The sequence below is a fragment of the Vicia villosa genome, unplaced genomic scaffold, assembly GCF_029867415.1.
Source record: "Vicia villosa cultivar HV-30 ecotype Madison, WI unplaced genomic scaffold, Vvil1.0 ctg.000011F_1_1, whole genome shotgun sequence".
NCBI classification, from domain to species: Eukaryota; Viridiplantae; Streptophyta; class Magnoliopsida; order Fabales; family Fabaceae; genus Vicia; species Vicia villosa.
The window spans coordinates 684,619-699,946 of NW_026704941.1; the positions used below are offsets into that span (position 1 = coordinate 684,619).

At 30.3% G+C, this 15,328-nt stretch overlaps 2 protein-coding genes across 2 annotated transcripts; one reads left to right on the forward strand and one right to left on the reverse strand.

Moving 5' to 3' along the window:
* Positions 1–693: 693 nt before the first annotated feature.
* LOC131621792 (serine/threonine-protein phosphatase 7 long form homolog) lies at positions 694–13,283 on the reverse strand. The gene is made up of 5 exons (XM_058892832.1): positions 12,973–13,283; positions 12,681–12,791; positions 12,505–12,595; positions 12,055–12,416; positions 694–820 (listed from the first exon to the last, which is right to left on the reverse strand). Exons 1-5 carry the CDS (start codon positions 13,281–13,283, stop codon positions 694–696), a joined length of 1,002 nt encoding a protein of 333 aa, XP_058748815.1.
* A 679-nt stretch (positions 13,284–13,962) lies between these two features.
* Positions 13,963–14,841, forward strand: LOC131621793 (uncharacterized). The gene has a single exon (XM_058892833.1). The coding sequence runs from the start codon at positions 13,963–13,965 to the stop codon at positions 14,839–14,841; it is 879 nt and encodes a 292-aa protein (XP_058748816.1).
* Positions 14,842–15,328: the final 487 nt, after the last annotated feature.

The window sequence follows — 15,328 nt, forward strand, 5'->3', positions numbered from 1 at the left end:
ATTAATTAATGTCCATTGGATAGTGTAATAAATATTAGGATCTCAAATTTCAAATGATATGTTAAATTAATTCTAAAATAAAAAATTATTTATTCCAATATATTTAAAATATATTTATTATGCTTAGTAGTCTCAAAATAAAAATATATTTAAAAACCTTTTACATTGTATGTGTGTAAGTATTAATCTCTAAAAAAAGCCCAGATATTTAAAAAAATTAATGTTTGTAGTACAAAAAAGTATTTACAAAATTAAAATATATTGTTAATTAGGAAAAGAAATGTTAAAATATACATAAAATAACAATAATTAATTATTATTAATAAAAAATAAATTTTTTAATGAAGTGGGAGTAAACCTACTTATGCTATCAATCCAACCAACAAATGAATATATATATATATATATATATATATATATATATATATATATATATATATATATATATATATATATATATATATATATATATATATATATATATATATATATATATATATATATATATATATATATATATATATATATATATATCAAGATATTTTAACAATTAAAATGGATTAAAAAAATAATTAAACTACTCAATCTTAATAGTGGTGTTTTAAGAGACATGTTAGGACGCCATATGCTAAAATGAAGAGTTTTGTTTTAAGCGACATGTTGTTATGACATGGAATCGATGAGGCCAACATATTAAAGAGTTTTGATATCGGCCAAAACCAAGCAAAAACATCCCAAACCAACTACATGAAAACAAAACGCCAATGTGACCACAACAAATACAACAAATTGGCAATTTGGGGTGACCATCTCTATCATCCTGCAAGTACAACAAAGAAAGCATTCAAAATATTTATAGATCTAATGAAAAAACAATAAATTAGGAATATTTCTTGATAAAATAAAGCATTCAAAATATTTATAGATCCAATGAAAAAACAACAAATTATGAATATTTCGTGATCAAAGAGAGCCAATAGAATCAATGGTATCAAGTCTCTTGAGGATGTTTGCTATCACATCAACGAAAATATTCCATAAAGATTAATGAAACATTGGATATAGGATTTGGATTGAATATACCTTCATTGGTCAAAACAAACCATTTAAACCTCCAATAGCAAATCTTATCATAAGAGCCATCCAAAAACTTGTGCAAATGCCAAATAATATGTTGAAAATTACACTGAAATCAAAATGAAACTTTCTGCATTGAGAGAGCACGGGAAACAAAAATAATGGGTTGAAAAATACTCTGATATCAAAACGAAACTTTCTGCAATTTCAATAAAACATATCAAAATTAGATGATATTTTTCTGTTCCTTTTTCTCCCTTTGTAGAAGTGTGGTCCAAAAATAAAATCACGCTTGACAAAAATGGAATAATTGCTCATAAACGATAACCTTTCTTCCCAAAACTCTTTGTAGCCTTCTTAGAAAGACTGAGCGACGAATCTTAAGTGCTACCTGCCATCACCACCGATTTTCCCCTTCAAATGTTTCACCCAGCAGCGATAAATCAAATTCAATCCAATAGAAAACGTTGATGATTGAATCTAATGTAAAAATCTACTTATTAAACAAAAACGATGGATTTTACTCTATAGAAATCATAGACAACTTTGAAGGAGTGATCTCGTTAACATAGTTTACTCCTACGTAAGCCATGGACAATACCTAACACAAAAAGAAGGATGACAAACTGTGAATAACAACCATCAAAACAAAATTCAAACCTGTTTGAAATCTGAGACGATTTTAACCTAGTTATACACTGATATTGCTTTGAATTTATCACCAATAAAAAACAATTACACATCTAAATAAACAAACACCATTGATGAGAATATTTGCAAATTGAATGATAGAGTGAAACCCTAAACCTCTGGTCAGTAGGCAAGAATCTACAAAAATTGGAAAATGAAGATTGATAAGTGAAGGGAAAGGTGTGTAGTAGAGGTAACAAAAACATACATATTATGTGTAACAGAAACATACATACTGTGGAGTTCAGAAACATACACTGCTTCTTCATCCATTTTCGCTTCTTCTGTGGGTGTCGCATCTTCTGTCATTTGAGAAGATCAGATGGTGGGGATGGAGTAGGATTAGCATTAGGTTTAGGATTGGGATCGGTGGGAAGAGATTGAGAATCGTAGTGAGAATCAAAGTGAACCAAGAAGATGAAGAAAAATAGTGAACAAAGAAGATGAAGAAAAATAGTTTTGGATTGTTGTGATGTTGAGTTTGAGGAAAATGAGTGCAAATAATAATGAAAAATTGGAGGATACTGAAACGTTGCATTGGGGTTGGAAAATGGAATTGTTGAGAAACCGAGGTATGAATGTGGAGAGGAAAGGAAAGGAAATTAAGATTTGCAGTCCCAATGGCAAAAACACACCTTTCTATATCCTTCAAATAATAAATAAAATAAAAATATAATGAAATTAAATTATAAATAAATAAAATTAATTAATTATTATTTAAATAAAATTAATTAATTATTATTTAAATAAAATATTTCCAATTTTAGAAAAGTATTTAAAAGATAAAAATTGATATGAGCATGACATGTGTCATACTTGACAATTTACTCATCTTGCTTTTTTCAACTGAATTCATCGTAAATGTTAGTTCACTAAACTTGTTGGACCTTAAGACCATATTAAGAATTCAAAGTATACCTTAATTTCTAGAGTCTCCATCACTTACTTGTAGTTAATTGGAAGTACTTCCTTAAGAATTTGAGGGATATATCTTTGACATCTGTAGTTTTATTATCATGTAGCTTGATAAAATATAATATTGTAAATTGGAAAAAGAAAAAAACATGCATGTTTCATTCAAGAGATTACTAATAGAAGCTTAGTTTTCCTCTTTTTATCTACATGATATGATATGCATGCCAATTTTTAAAATTTGAACTTGGTCTTACTCTATCAAATATATAACTATTTTTTTTGTTAAATTTTTCATCTAAATATGTGCTTATGAATTAGGATTACACAGTCACAAATATTTATAAGGGTCCTAAAGTCAACATGTGCCTTCAGGTATTAAATATGTCATCAAAATTCATTTTCAATTTGATTTTTTCCCTTCATTTATTAATATGATCAATTTTATTCTATGTGTAGGTGTGGAACAAACTTGAATGCAGAAGTTGTTAAAATAAGAATAATTTATATATATATATATATATATATATATATATATATATATATATATATATATATATATATATATATATATATATATATATATATATATATATATATATATATATATATATATATATATATATATATATATATATATATATATATATATATATATATATATATATATATATATATATATATATATATATATATATATATATATATATATATATATATATATATATATATATATATATATGTATTTGTTGTAGAAATATTCACTTTCAATTGTGTAGTTTTTACAATTAATCAAGTTCTTTTTCAACATATATATTTTTTAATATATATATATATATATATATATATATATATATATATATATATATATATATATATATATATATATATATATATATATATATATATATATATATATATATATATATAATAGCGTTGTTTTTCAAAGCGCTGTCAATTCGTAGGATCAGGAAGCATTATTTAGAACTGAGTTAATAATAGCGCTTTTAGAGAAAATGCTATTAAAGAGAAGACTTTAATAGCTCTTTTAAAGGGCTATTATAAGTAGCCAACCTATAATAGCAGGAGCTTTGATAGCGTTTTAAAGTGCTATTAAAGGGCAAAAAAGCACTATTAAATCCCTTTTTTGGCATAGTGCCCCCTCAATTTTCTTTTTCCTTTTTTATTTTTCTAAACATAAATAAATTAATAAATTGAATCTTTCTTAATGGAACGGAAATGAACACGTAAAAATTCACTCAACAGAAAACATAATTATTTTATGATTATTAAAAAATTGTTCATAATTATTAAAAGAATTATTTTCAAATTTCTACTTTACTGACAAACCACTGTCAACAAAATACATTTTTATTTTAGCTAACAATTGTCTTTATTTGAGACACAAAATTCTTATTTTTCAACTGTCAAAATATTTATTTTTCTCACGGGGTATTTTCTATTTTTATTACGGGGTACTATCAACACAATACCTATTTTATTTGTATTAACAATTCTATATAAATACACAAATGAATGACAATTCTATATATATTCATTGCTACATAAGATCATTATTTAGCTTTAGTATGATTTTTACAATATCTATCTCAAAATCATATTACATCTTGCTCATTATAACTTTGTACTTGTCTTTAATGTTATTGGACACAACAAGTTAGATCAAACCAACAAAATATGTATAAATCTTAATTTGCACTTGATAAAGTGACACTAGATACAATTAGTTAGATCTAGACAAAAAGATATACATAAATCGATCCTTTCAAATTTCAATGATGAAATATTTTAAAATTAATATCTATTGCAATTTTTTCGTTGTAATATTATTGAAAAACGGATTCATTCTTACTCTAAAGATAATTTATTATTTAATAGGTGTTGAGTTATCACTCATTTGCATATGTATTTAATGTTGAAAATGTGAATTAAATATTTTATGAAGTGTCATGGGATACAATCAATTAAATTCTAAGCAGCAAAACATACATAAACCTAATTCTCAAATTGCAGTATAATTTTACACTACTAAATAATATTTATCCGTGCGGACGCACGAGTATATTACTATATATATATATATATATATATATATATATATATATATATATATATATATATATATATATATATATATATATATATATATATATATATATATATATATATATATATATATATATATATATATATATATATATATATATATATATATACACACACACACACACACACACATACACACACTAAAGGGAGATAGGGGAGCCACTTCTATTGTGTTTGGCCCTAACGTGTTTTAAATCCAACTGTTTGTTGTGGGCATGTGAGTGGGGTTGCGGGAAGAGTACACTATAGTTTTGAGGTAGAGATTTGCTATTCTTACACTAAAATGTTTACACCATACCCACACCATATAAAATACATCAAGACATGTGATCTTTTACATTGGAAAAAATGAACTATTACTAATTAAATATAATAAAAAGAATGAAACCGTATGAATATACGGTGTAATTGTAACAATTAGTTGTAGGAATATCATTCCACTTTGAGGTATTGTTGTAAATTGGGTTGTAGTATTATATATATTGTGTTTTACCTAAACATGTTTTAAACCTAACTGTTTGTTGTGGGTATGTGAGTGGGGTGTGGTGATGGTAGCTTTCACGATGTAGTTCTGAGATATTATTGTAAATGTGATCGTAGTATTATATATATAATATATATATATATTATATATAAATATATATATATATATATATATATATATAAATATATATATATATATATATATATATATATATATATATATATATATATATATATATATATATATGTATTGCTTATAACACTAATTATTACCGGAATACAAAGAAACTATTGATGTTTTATAGTCACGGAGATGGGAACCATTGGCTAAACTGCGTTAATAAAGACAGATTGTGTTCATTATCTTTTACTTTTGTTTCTCTTTAATAATCTATTTTGTTGCTATTTTAACAATTTTTAACAATTGATATCAGGTACCCTTATGCAAAATTTTATGTGATAAGGGTCGAGGGGACAATTAATTTTGGAATATGACAAATGAGGGTTAAGGATTTGTTGGCTCAACAAAATTTACAGAAAGTGTTTCTTGAAACAAAATAGACCGACATAGAGGATATCGATTAGACAGAGATGAATGAGAAAGTCGCATGATTGATTCTCCTTTTTGTTTCAGACAAGATGATGTGTCATATCTTGAACCTAACAATACCAAAGGAGGTTTGAGACAAATTGAAGAATCAGTATATGTTAAAGACGTTGATAAAAAAATTATTCGCGAAGCAACATTTATACAATCTGAAGATATAGGAAGGATTGAATTAACAATAACATGTTAATGTCTTCAACAACATTATCTCTAATCTGGTAAGACTTGAGGTAAAGATTGATGACAAAGTAACACAATAGTCTTACCTAAAGAAAATATTCTATCCGTTTTTATGTGATAACCTTTACCTCATTCATAAAGGAACTAAATGCGGCAATATGTATGTGATGGGGGCCAAGATAACGGGTGAAAAAGGGTAAAGAATGTTTTAGAAATAAGAGGTCTAAATCCAAGAATGGAAGAACATTTGGGAGTTATAATTAAAAATAGATTAAGCATTGAAAGTGGGAGTGTCCAAACAGAAAGTAGGGGCTTATCTAGTTCAAACCGATGATTTTCGAAGTGAAGCAAATATATTGTGTTTCACCCAACAACTCTCCATAAGTGTGGATTATTGACTCTGTTTGTTCTAACCACACAGTGTTGTACCGACAATAAATCAATACATATCAAATTATTTAAATTCATATTACTCATTCACAACGATATATGTTATCTTAGTAACAAGGCCGTCACAAGTTTTTGGAGGTCCTGTGTAGATTAGTTGCAATTTAACCATAAAAAATTATTAGAGGCCCTATGTACTCATGATTTAACCTACCTGATATTTTATGAGGCCCTATTTAGCTATAGTTTAACTCTAGAAAATTTGAGGCCTTATGCGATAGCCCGCTTTGCCCGCCCTCAAAGACGACCCTGCTTAGTAAATCTTATAAATTATGATAAATGTAAAATTATGAAGAGGGGTGATAAAAGTTACATGATTAAATAATAAATAGACAAAAAAAGTGAAATATTAAATTAGAAGAGAAATAATATAAATTAAAAATGCATAATTGAAAAAGGAATGAAAAGAAAAGTTAAAATTAAAATAGAAAAAAAAACAAAAGTAAGATATGATAAATAAGAGAGAGAAGAGAAAAATATTGAAAAAGTTAAGAAAAATAAGTATAAAATTAGAAGATAAATAAAATGATAAAAAAGAAATTAAAATAACTATTTAAAATAATTTATTTTAAATATGTGAGTGGATGAAATACTTGTACATGTAATTAAAACTTTAAATAAATAGTATAAAAAAGACAAAAAAAATTAATTAGCTGCATTTCATATATATATATATATATATATATATATATATATATATATATATATATATATATATATATATATATATATATATATATATATATATATATATATATATATATATATATATATATATATATATATATATATATATATAAAGATATTGGCATATATTTTAAATTGTAAAATATATGTTAATAAAATGATGCACTTTACAGTCAATCTCCTCAAGCATAAATCTACGTGATTAGGGATGTAAATGGATATTTATGGAGACGGATTGTATGATATTCGTGTCCGCCTCATAGGATAAATATGATATCAATATATGTCTCATATTCATGCAAATATCTGCTAAACGAGTGATTTACGGTATTTACAGATATCCATGAATAATATAATTTTTCTAAAATTATTTTTAAAAAATATATTTTCCAGCTTCTTTTAAAGACACAAGACGTTATTATCACATGATTCTCATACAAATCTCTCTTATTTTAACAACATAATTTCGTCAAATTAATTTCATTCATTTTCACTAAAACATAATATCTTATACATTTTATTTTTAACAAAAAAAAAAAGAATGATATTGTGATTGTGAGTTATGGTGGAAGAGCGGACGACAGAGGAGTAGAAAAGATGACACTAGGTGGACGGAAAAAAAATATTACTGGTTAGCTGGACAGGTATGTAGTGTGTATATATATATATATATATATATATATATATATATATATATATATATATATATATATATATATATATATATATATATATATATATATATATATATATATATTATATGATAATACAATGATGCAATGAAATACTATTTAGGATTAAACTTTATGAATTTCTATAAACTTGATATACTTAGTGAAATAGTTTTATAATTAAATTAATTTAATTTTTATTATTTACCAAAAAAATATTGAATATGTAAATATGTTAAGTTTAACGCATTTGGTGTCAACAATTTTTAATTGTATATAAATTGACAATATCCAATGACATTATGTTGTCAATCTAAATACTCTAATACTCATCTTCATTTATATAAATGAAATATAGGGTTAAAAGTACTTTACCTCCTGTAATATGAACGTGTTTCAGTTTATCTCCACTGTTGGCAAAGACAGGTTTTGACAACGATTTTTTTGAAAAAATCGTTGCCAAAAGGTAGGGAGGGGGGAAAGCAAAATTCGCTAACATTACAGGGGTGGATTACTATTAACCCTAAAATATATTATTAAATTAAAAAATATAATATTAGATTTTATTTATAAATTTAACATTAATTTAAAATTAATTGATATGTACAAAAATGTTATAATTAATTTTTTGTTTGTTTATAAGCCTTACATTTGATCATATATAACCTAACACGTGCTTTCTTTATTATAATAATAATGACTCTTGATATTGTCTTCATATAAAATGTCTCGGGTCATGTATCTTGAATAATCACTAATTTGAAATCACATTCTATAAATGGTTGTTGTAGACCCTTACATTGAAGATAAACAAAATAATTTAGATACCCAATTTGAGTTAGGTCCTTATGAGTTAGCTATAGGACCTTCACACTCATATCATAAGTTAGGAATTTCTATATTCCTAATATGGTATTAAGGCCTAATATATCAAAATTTGTTACAATAATGACTCTTGATATAATGTGGGTGCAATCTTCATTCTATAAACTGATTTTGTATAGTTAAATTAGGTTAAACCTCATTTATTAATATGGTTGATCTTGTAGTGCACGACCAAAATAATTTTGAAAACATAACACAAGATATTTAACCTTTGTCTTTTCACAAACCTCTAAATTGATAGTAATCAAAATAATAACAACAACAACAAACTAAATTTGGGGGCTTGTTTTTAGAAAATAATGAGCAATGTAACAAAATTAACAATCAAATTAAAACATTGATTCACTGATTATGACGAAGTTCATGGGATATATTAGAGGTTCAAAGAATTATTCTCTATTATGATTCTAATCATGTTTGATTATAAGATTAACCATTCATCCATTGATAACCTTATATGAATTCTTATTGAGATAGATTACACCTATTAAACTATCACAGATTATAGTTACTTTAAATTCTTGCACAATCGTTACAAAAATCCAATTAATTTAGAAATCAAATTTAATCAAACACTATAACTACCTGATAGATTCTAACAAATCCTATTCATACTAACACAAACAGGCCTTTAGATTAATTCGAATAATCTTGATTCTAGTTTTAAAGCATCAACCAATTATGTCAAATTAGATTGAGCAATAACAATTTTTATGTGTTAATCAACAATCAAAAACTAAAATTGCAAGACTAAGGTTTGAAAAAAAGAGACATAATCATGAAAATAGAGTTAACATTATAAACCAAACCTCAATATCCTTAGAGTGTGTTTGGATTGAGCATTTTAATGAGGTAATGTAATGTTTTGAGGAAATTTAAAATGATTTGCACAAAATTTATTGTTTGGATACCAAAATGAAGAAATGATGGAAATTTATAGAGTATTTTATCTTAGTTAAATTTAATCATTTTGAATTGACACAAAAAACTAAAGAGTTTGAAATTCCTCTTATACTCCATAGAATGTGTTTGTTACTATTATTTCTTCAAATTTTGCAAATTGGTCCTCATATTTTCCAAAATTACAAAATTGACCCCAATTTTTTTAAAAAATTGCAAATTGACCCTTAATAATTTTTAAATTTTACATTTTGGTCCCTTAAATTTTTAAAAATTGCAAATTGGTCCCTATTTTTCAATTTTTTAATTTGAAAATGAATGGATTTCAATTGAATCATTTGAATTGCTTTAAATTTTAAATTCCTTCATCCAAACACACACTCTTAGTGAACAATATGAAATCAGTAAATCAACCTAGAGCTTTAAGCTTTTATGGAATAGGTTGTGCACAATTTGAAATATGTAAATAATAGCTTAATGAAAAGGAGGTGTTTCTTATTATATGCAGCCTTATTCATAGGGTCTAAATATTAACTTAGTTTAGTGAATTGAGCCTGAGTAAGAGTTGGGTTTAAAACTAGCAATTTGGTCCATTACAAAAGATTAAGTGTTCTAAAACCCCGCTGTCAACTTTAGTGTTTTAAATTTTTTTTTTTTTTTTACCATAAATACGCCAGAATAGGATTTTACATTTTTGTATGATTGATTTATGGTCAATCATATTTCTTTTAGCATAATATGAAGAGTCGGGTTTAAAATTGTTTGATGTGGAACTTTTATCATTGCTTGTAGAAAATTTATAAAATGTTGATAGTGGTTAAATTCAAAAAAAAAAAATATTCGAATTTTAGTGATTTTTTTTTATATTTGTTGTCTTCTATTTTTAACTATTTGATGTAAGTTTTTGTTTCTATGGTTAGTGGCTTCCCTAGTTTTTCTTTTATTCTATCTGACTCTACTTGATACACACAAGCGTGCTTTTCTTATCATTTTGTGTTTCATCGTCTTTATTGGACGTATATTGGACGTATATTTTTATATTGTGAACTATCGTTTGTAGAAAAAAAATCCAAATAATCATGTTTAATAAATAATTTATACCAAAAATCATGTTTTCGGCAAAATTACGCATATGACCAGGTTTCAGAGGTGGTATCCACATAGGAGTCACCTCTAGTGGCGCCAATGCCTAAAATCCTTGAACCTATGCGCCACCCAGGGTGGCTTCAATGTGCATTTTCATCTTTTAAGCCACCTAGGGTGGCGCCTATGAGTATTTTATTTTTTTTTTGTTTTTTTTTAATTGTTTCTATACTATTTTTTTTTTTTGATTTTTTTAAAAATTGTTTTAACATAAATAAATTAATTATATTTTGTTTTTTTTATTTTTTAAAAATTGTTTTAACAATTAAATAAATAATGAAACACCACATGTCATTCATTCCAAACATTACAAATACGAGAAACGCAGAAACAACATTACAAATACGGTCATACAGTCCAAACATTACAAATACGGAAAAAAAAAAAAAATTTAAAACATGGATATTATGCTATTCACGACCCCTCCGACCATGACCCCTCCGACCCGGAGTCGGACCATGACCCCTCTCACCGCCAGTTCCGCAATCTGGAACTATTTGAATCCGGTTGGAAGGATCTCGACGACCCACTTCTCCACGACCCCCCATATTCCTTGGTTGTTCTTGTTTAGTATGGGTAGGTGGTCCTCATATTAGCCCCTCCATGCGCTCGTTGGACATGTATTCTTGTATGCTGCTGTCAAATAGTCGGGTCCCCATGCCCTCAAAGATTGGTCTTGGCGGTGGAGTTGCGTCATATGGTCGGTAAAACCCAGCACTTGATTGGCCTTGGAAAAATGGCATTGTTTGTTGGGGTGTGGTGTACCCATATTGTTGGTGTTGTGAAAATTGGGGTGTGGAGTATCCATGTTGTTGGTACTGTGACGATTGAGTGGTCATTTGCTCGTTTGGGTCGTATTCGTCATCTAGACCCATGTCGGGGCTAGGTTGCCTATTGGAGTTGGAGGGGCCGGCATCGCCGTGTTGTTGGGTGAAGCCCCATGATTGTTGTTGGATGGGTTGCCTAGTGGAGGTGGAGGGGCCGGCGTCGTAGTGTTGTTGGGTGAAGCCCCATGATTGTTGTTGGACGGGTAGCCTAGTGGAGGGGTCGGCGTCATGGAGTTGTTGGGTGAAGCCCCATGATTGTTGTTGGATGGGTTGACTTTGGTAGGGCATTGTTGGTGTTGTTTGATATTCTTCATGGTAAGGTTGTTCGGATGTTTGGCGTTGTTGGCGTTGTTGGGGTGGTTGTTGTTGGTATTGATGTTGGCGGGGGTCGTGTAGGTAGTAGAGGTCGGACACATACATATCGGGGGTTGTGACTGTTCTAAACCAAGCAACGTAGTCCGCGGTTGGAAACATGGGGAGTTGGCCAACAGGGAATTGTAGCAGACGGCTGCGACGCTGCTTCCACATCTCACAAAATTCAGGTGCGAATGTACGATAATCTGCGTGGTCCCATTGTTGATTGACTCTTTTAATATGCCAGCGACCCAAATCAGTGGGGGGATCCGGGATTGGTTGATGCATGCCAAACTGTAGTCTCACACGGTCAGATTGGTGCATCTCCACGATGTTGAACCTTATTATAGGTGTCACTGCAGTCCAAACTTCCCGGTCACTCTCGTTTGGCTCATGGTATAGCATCAAGTATGGTCTCCAATTAAACTGCGTAGGAGAAAAAATAACATATTATTAAAAAAGATGATGGACTGTAATACATCTATATGATCATATAAAAGTTTAGTGGTAATACATCTTCAGCTCGGAGGTGATCAATTAGGTCCCGATACAAAATAACACTCCCCCTCGGATTCTTACTGTAATCCAATTTAGGACCACAAAACCTAAAAAAAAAGAGCAAACATGTTATTTCAGATTTTTATGTAAAAGAGAGTTAGCGTTCAAGGGATAGCGTTGAAAAAGACGTACCTTGTTGCATAAGGGAACGTGTAGTTGTTCCTGCGTAGGCAGTCTCCACCAACCCCATACTTGTAGGAGGAACGCACGTCCATAGAAGGTGCACTTCTCGGCAACCGCGTTCTTACAAAGCGATTGGTATAACATCGCCAAAACAGCAGACCCCCAACTATATTTCCTAATCTTGCTAATACTATCAAATTTACTTAAATAAAAAAAGTTGACAGTGTTACTTGTCGACTCCGGGAATAAAAGGTTACCAAACATCATCATTATATAGACCTTAGTCATTAATCAAACATACTCCTCGGTAGAGTTGTCGCTCAAGACGAGGTCATCATAATAAGCTCTAAGGGAGGCCAGACTGATACCCTGGCCTCTTGAACCTTGAGTAGGCACAACTAGATCTCTTCCCAACACTCTTTCACACAGTGAATTAGCATGTTGAACAGATCCATTAACAGCTTTGCCATCAATGGACAGACCAAGCAACATATAAACATCCTCTAAAGTAACCGTACACTCACCTATTGGAAGATGAAACGTGTGGGTTTCAGGCCTCCAGCGCTCTTGTAAGGCAAGGATGAATTTTCTGTCTATGGTGTTGTTGTGCATTTTTATGATATGTCCGAAGCCACATGCTTGTAGATTCGGAATAATCCTCTCAGTTCACCAGTATCAAGCACACCTCAAATTAACTCAGTACGTTTGTGACGATACAGGAATTCATTTTCCATCAACTTTATTCGCATGTGATTGTACAGTATGCACTGCTCAATATGGTTGTGTCTGGTCAAGTCGACTGTGCAGCAGTTCACCGGTGTCATAATGATCTCAACTCAACAAAGTAAGTTTGTGACGATAAAAGCATACCTCTAATGTGAAAAATAACACAACTTATTACACATCTCATTTCACATCTAAAATAACACTCTTTACCCACTCAACAATGGCCCCTCCACAATACATTATCAACGCTCATGTTTTTGACGAGACATATGACAACGAAGAAGTTGGTTTTCTGTTTAGAAACACCGAGGTTAAACGATTTTGTTTAAGCAGAAAAGCAAATTTCAGTTACTTCAAAGGGAGATTAGAGACGAAGCTTGCAATGGGTGGTGTATCCCAGATTTTTTACCAATATCGATTTCTTCGTGGGGACAACTCGGTCAAGTTTATCCAAGTTGAGATCAAAGACGATGAAGACATGCAGAATATGTTCGCCAATCATGAGTATTCTGGTTAAGACTGCATAGAACTGTATGTTACTCTACCAGAAGTTCAACCCACACAAATGGTTGAGTCACAAGTCATTGATGCACTTGAAGACGAGCAAGCAGAGGTCGACGTTGTAAATGAAGAAGAAGAAGCATCGGAAATAGAAATTGATAACTTGGTCAACGAGGAAAGTGAAGATGAACCAGAAGTTGTTGTTCCACGAGATCAAGTGCATATGCCTCCGGCGCACATGAGGAACTTGAATTTTGATGGGGATGACGAACCATCGACTGATATTTTCTATGATCCATACACTCAAACAGATCAACGGTTAAAAGTAGGAGACAGATTTCGTTCTAAGGAGGCATGTATCATGGCCATAAAAAGATTTCATATGGCTAACAATGTTGATTTTAGAGTTGATCGCGCCAATGTTGAGAGGTACAAAATTTATTGTAGTAACACTGATTGTGGATTCAGGTTGCATGCATCATACAGGAAGAGAAGTGATTCATGGGTTATAGGATATATTTCCCAAGATCACACATGTGTTAACACAAATGTTTCACAAGATCACCGTAAGCTAAGTTATGACATTATTTGTCAAGAAATCTTGCCTCTAGTTGAAAACGATCCATCGTTAAAGGTGAAAACGATAATCTCTCATATCGTTGCAACATACAATTACACTCCCTCTTATAGAAAGGCGTGGCTAGCAAAGACCAAAGCGATCGAAATTGTGTATGGAAATTGGGAGGATTCGTACAAACGACTCCCACATTTCTTATATGCGCTTCAAATTTATGCTCCTGGAACCGTTACTATTTTAGAGACCCTTCCGGCGCAATCTCCAGACGGAACGTCCCTTCAACGAAATGTGATATCCACAGGCTTTTCTGGGCTTTCCGCCCATGTGTGCAAGGATTTTCATATTGCAAACCAATTCTTCAAATAGATGGAACTTGGTTGTACGGAAAATATAAAGGCACCATGTTGATGGCTGTGGCTCAAGACGGAAATAGTAACATCTTTCCTGTTGCGTTCGCTCTTGTGGAAGGAGAAACTGCTGGAGGTTGGGGTTTCTTTCTCAGAAATATTCGGACACATGTTGCCCCCCAACCTGGACTTTGCTTGATTTCAGACAGACACGCTGCCATCGAGAGTGCTTACAACAATCCAGCAAACGGGTGGCAAAACCCAACCTCAACGCATGTTTACTGTATTCGACACATTGCACAAAATTTCATGCGGGAGATAAAGGACAGGGCTCTTCGGAAGACTCTTGTCAATGCCGGATATGCGTTGACTCAACCGACGTTCCAATATTATCGACATGAAATTGTAGCGGCAAATCCAGATGCAGGCAGATGGGTAGACAATCTTGCTAGAGAGAAATGGACCAGATCATACGACAACGGGAAGCGATGGGGGCACATGACTAC

Bases quoted from the DNA above. Each gene is read 5' to 3' on its own strand.
- LOC131621792 (XM_058892832.1), bottom strand. From the start codon at position 13,283: ATGCACAACAACACCATAGACAGAAAATTCATCCTTGCCTTACAAGAG. The intron at 12,792-12,972 runs GTATGTTTGATT...TCGCTTTGTAAG, and splicing joins AGCGACAACTCTACCGAGGA to AACGCGGTTGCCGAGAAGTG. The intron at 12,596-12,680 runs GTACGTCTTTTT...CTTTTTTTTTAG, and splicing joins ACGTTCCCTTATGCAACAAG to GTTTTGTGGTCCTAAATTGG.
- LOC131621793 (XM_058892833.1), top strand. From the start codon at position 13,963: ATGGTTGAGTCACAAGTCATTGATGCACTTGAAGACGAGCAAGCAGAG.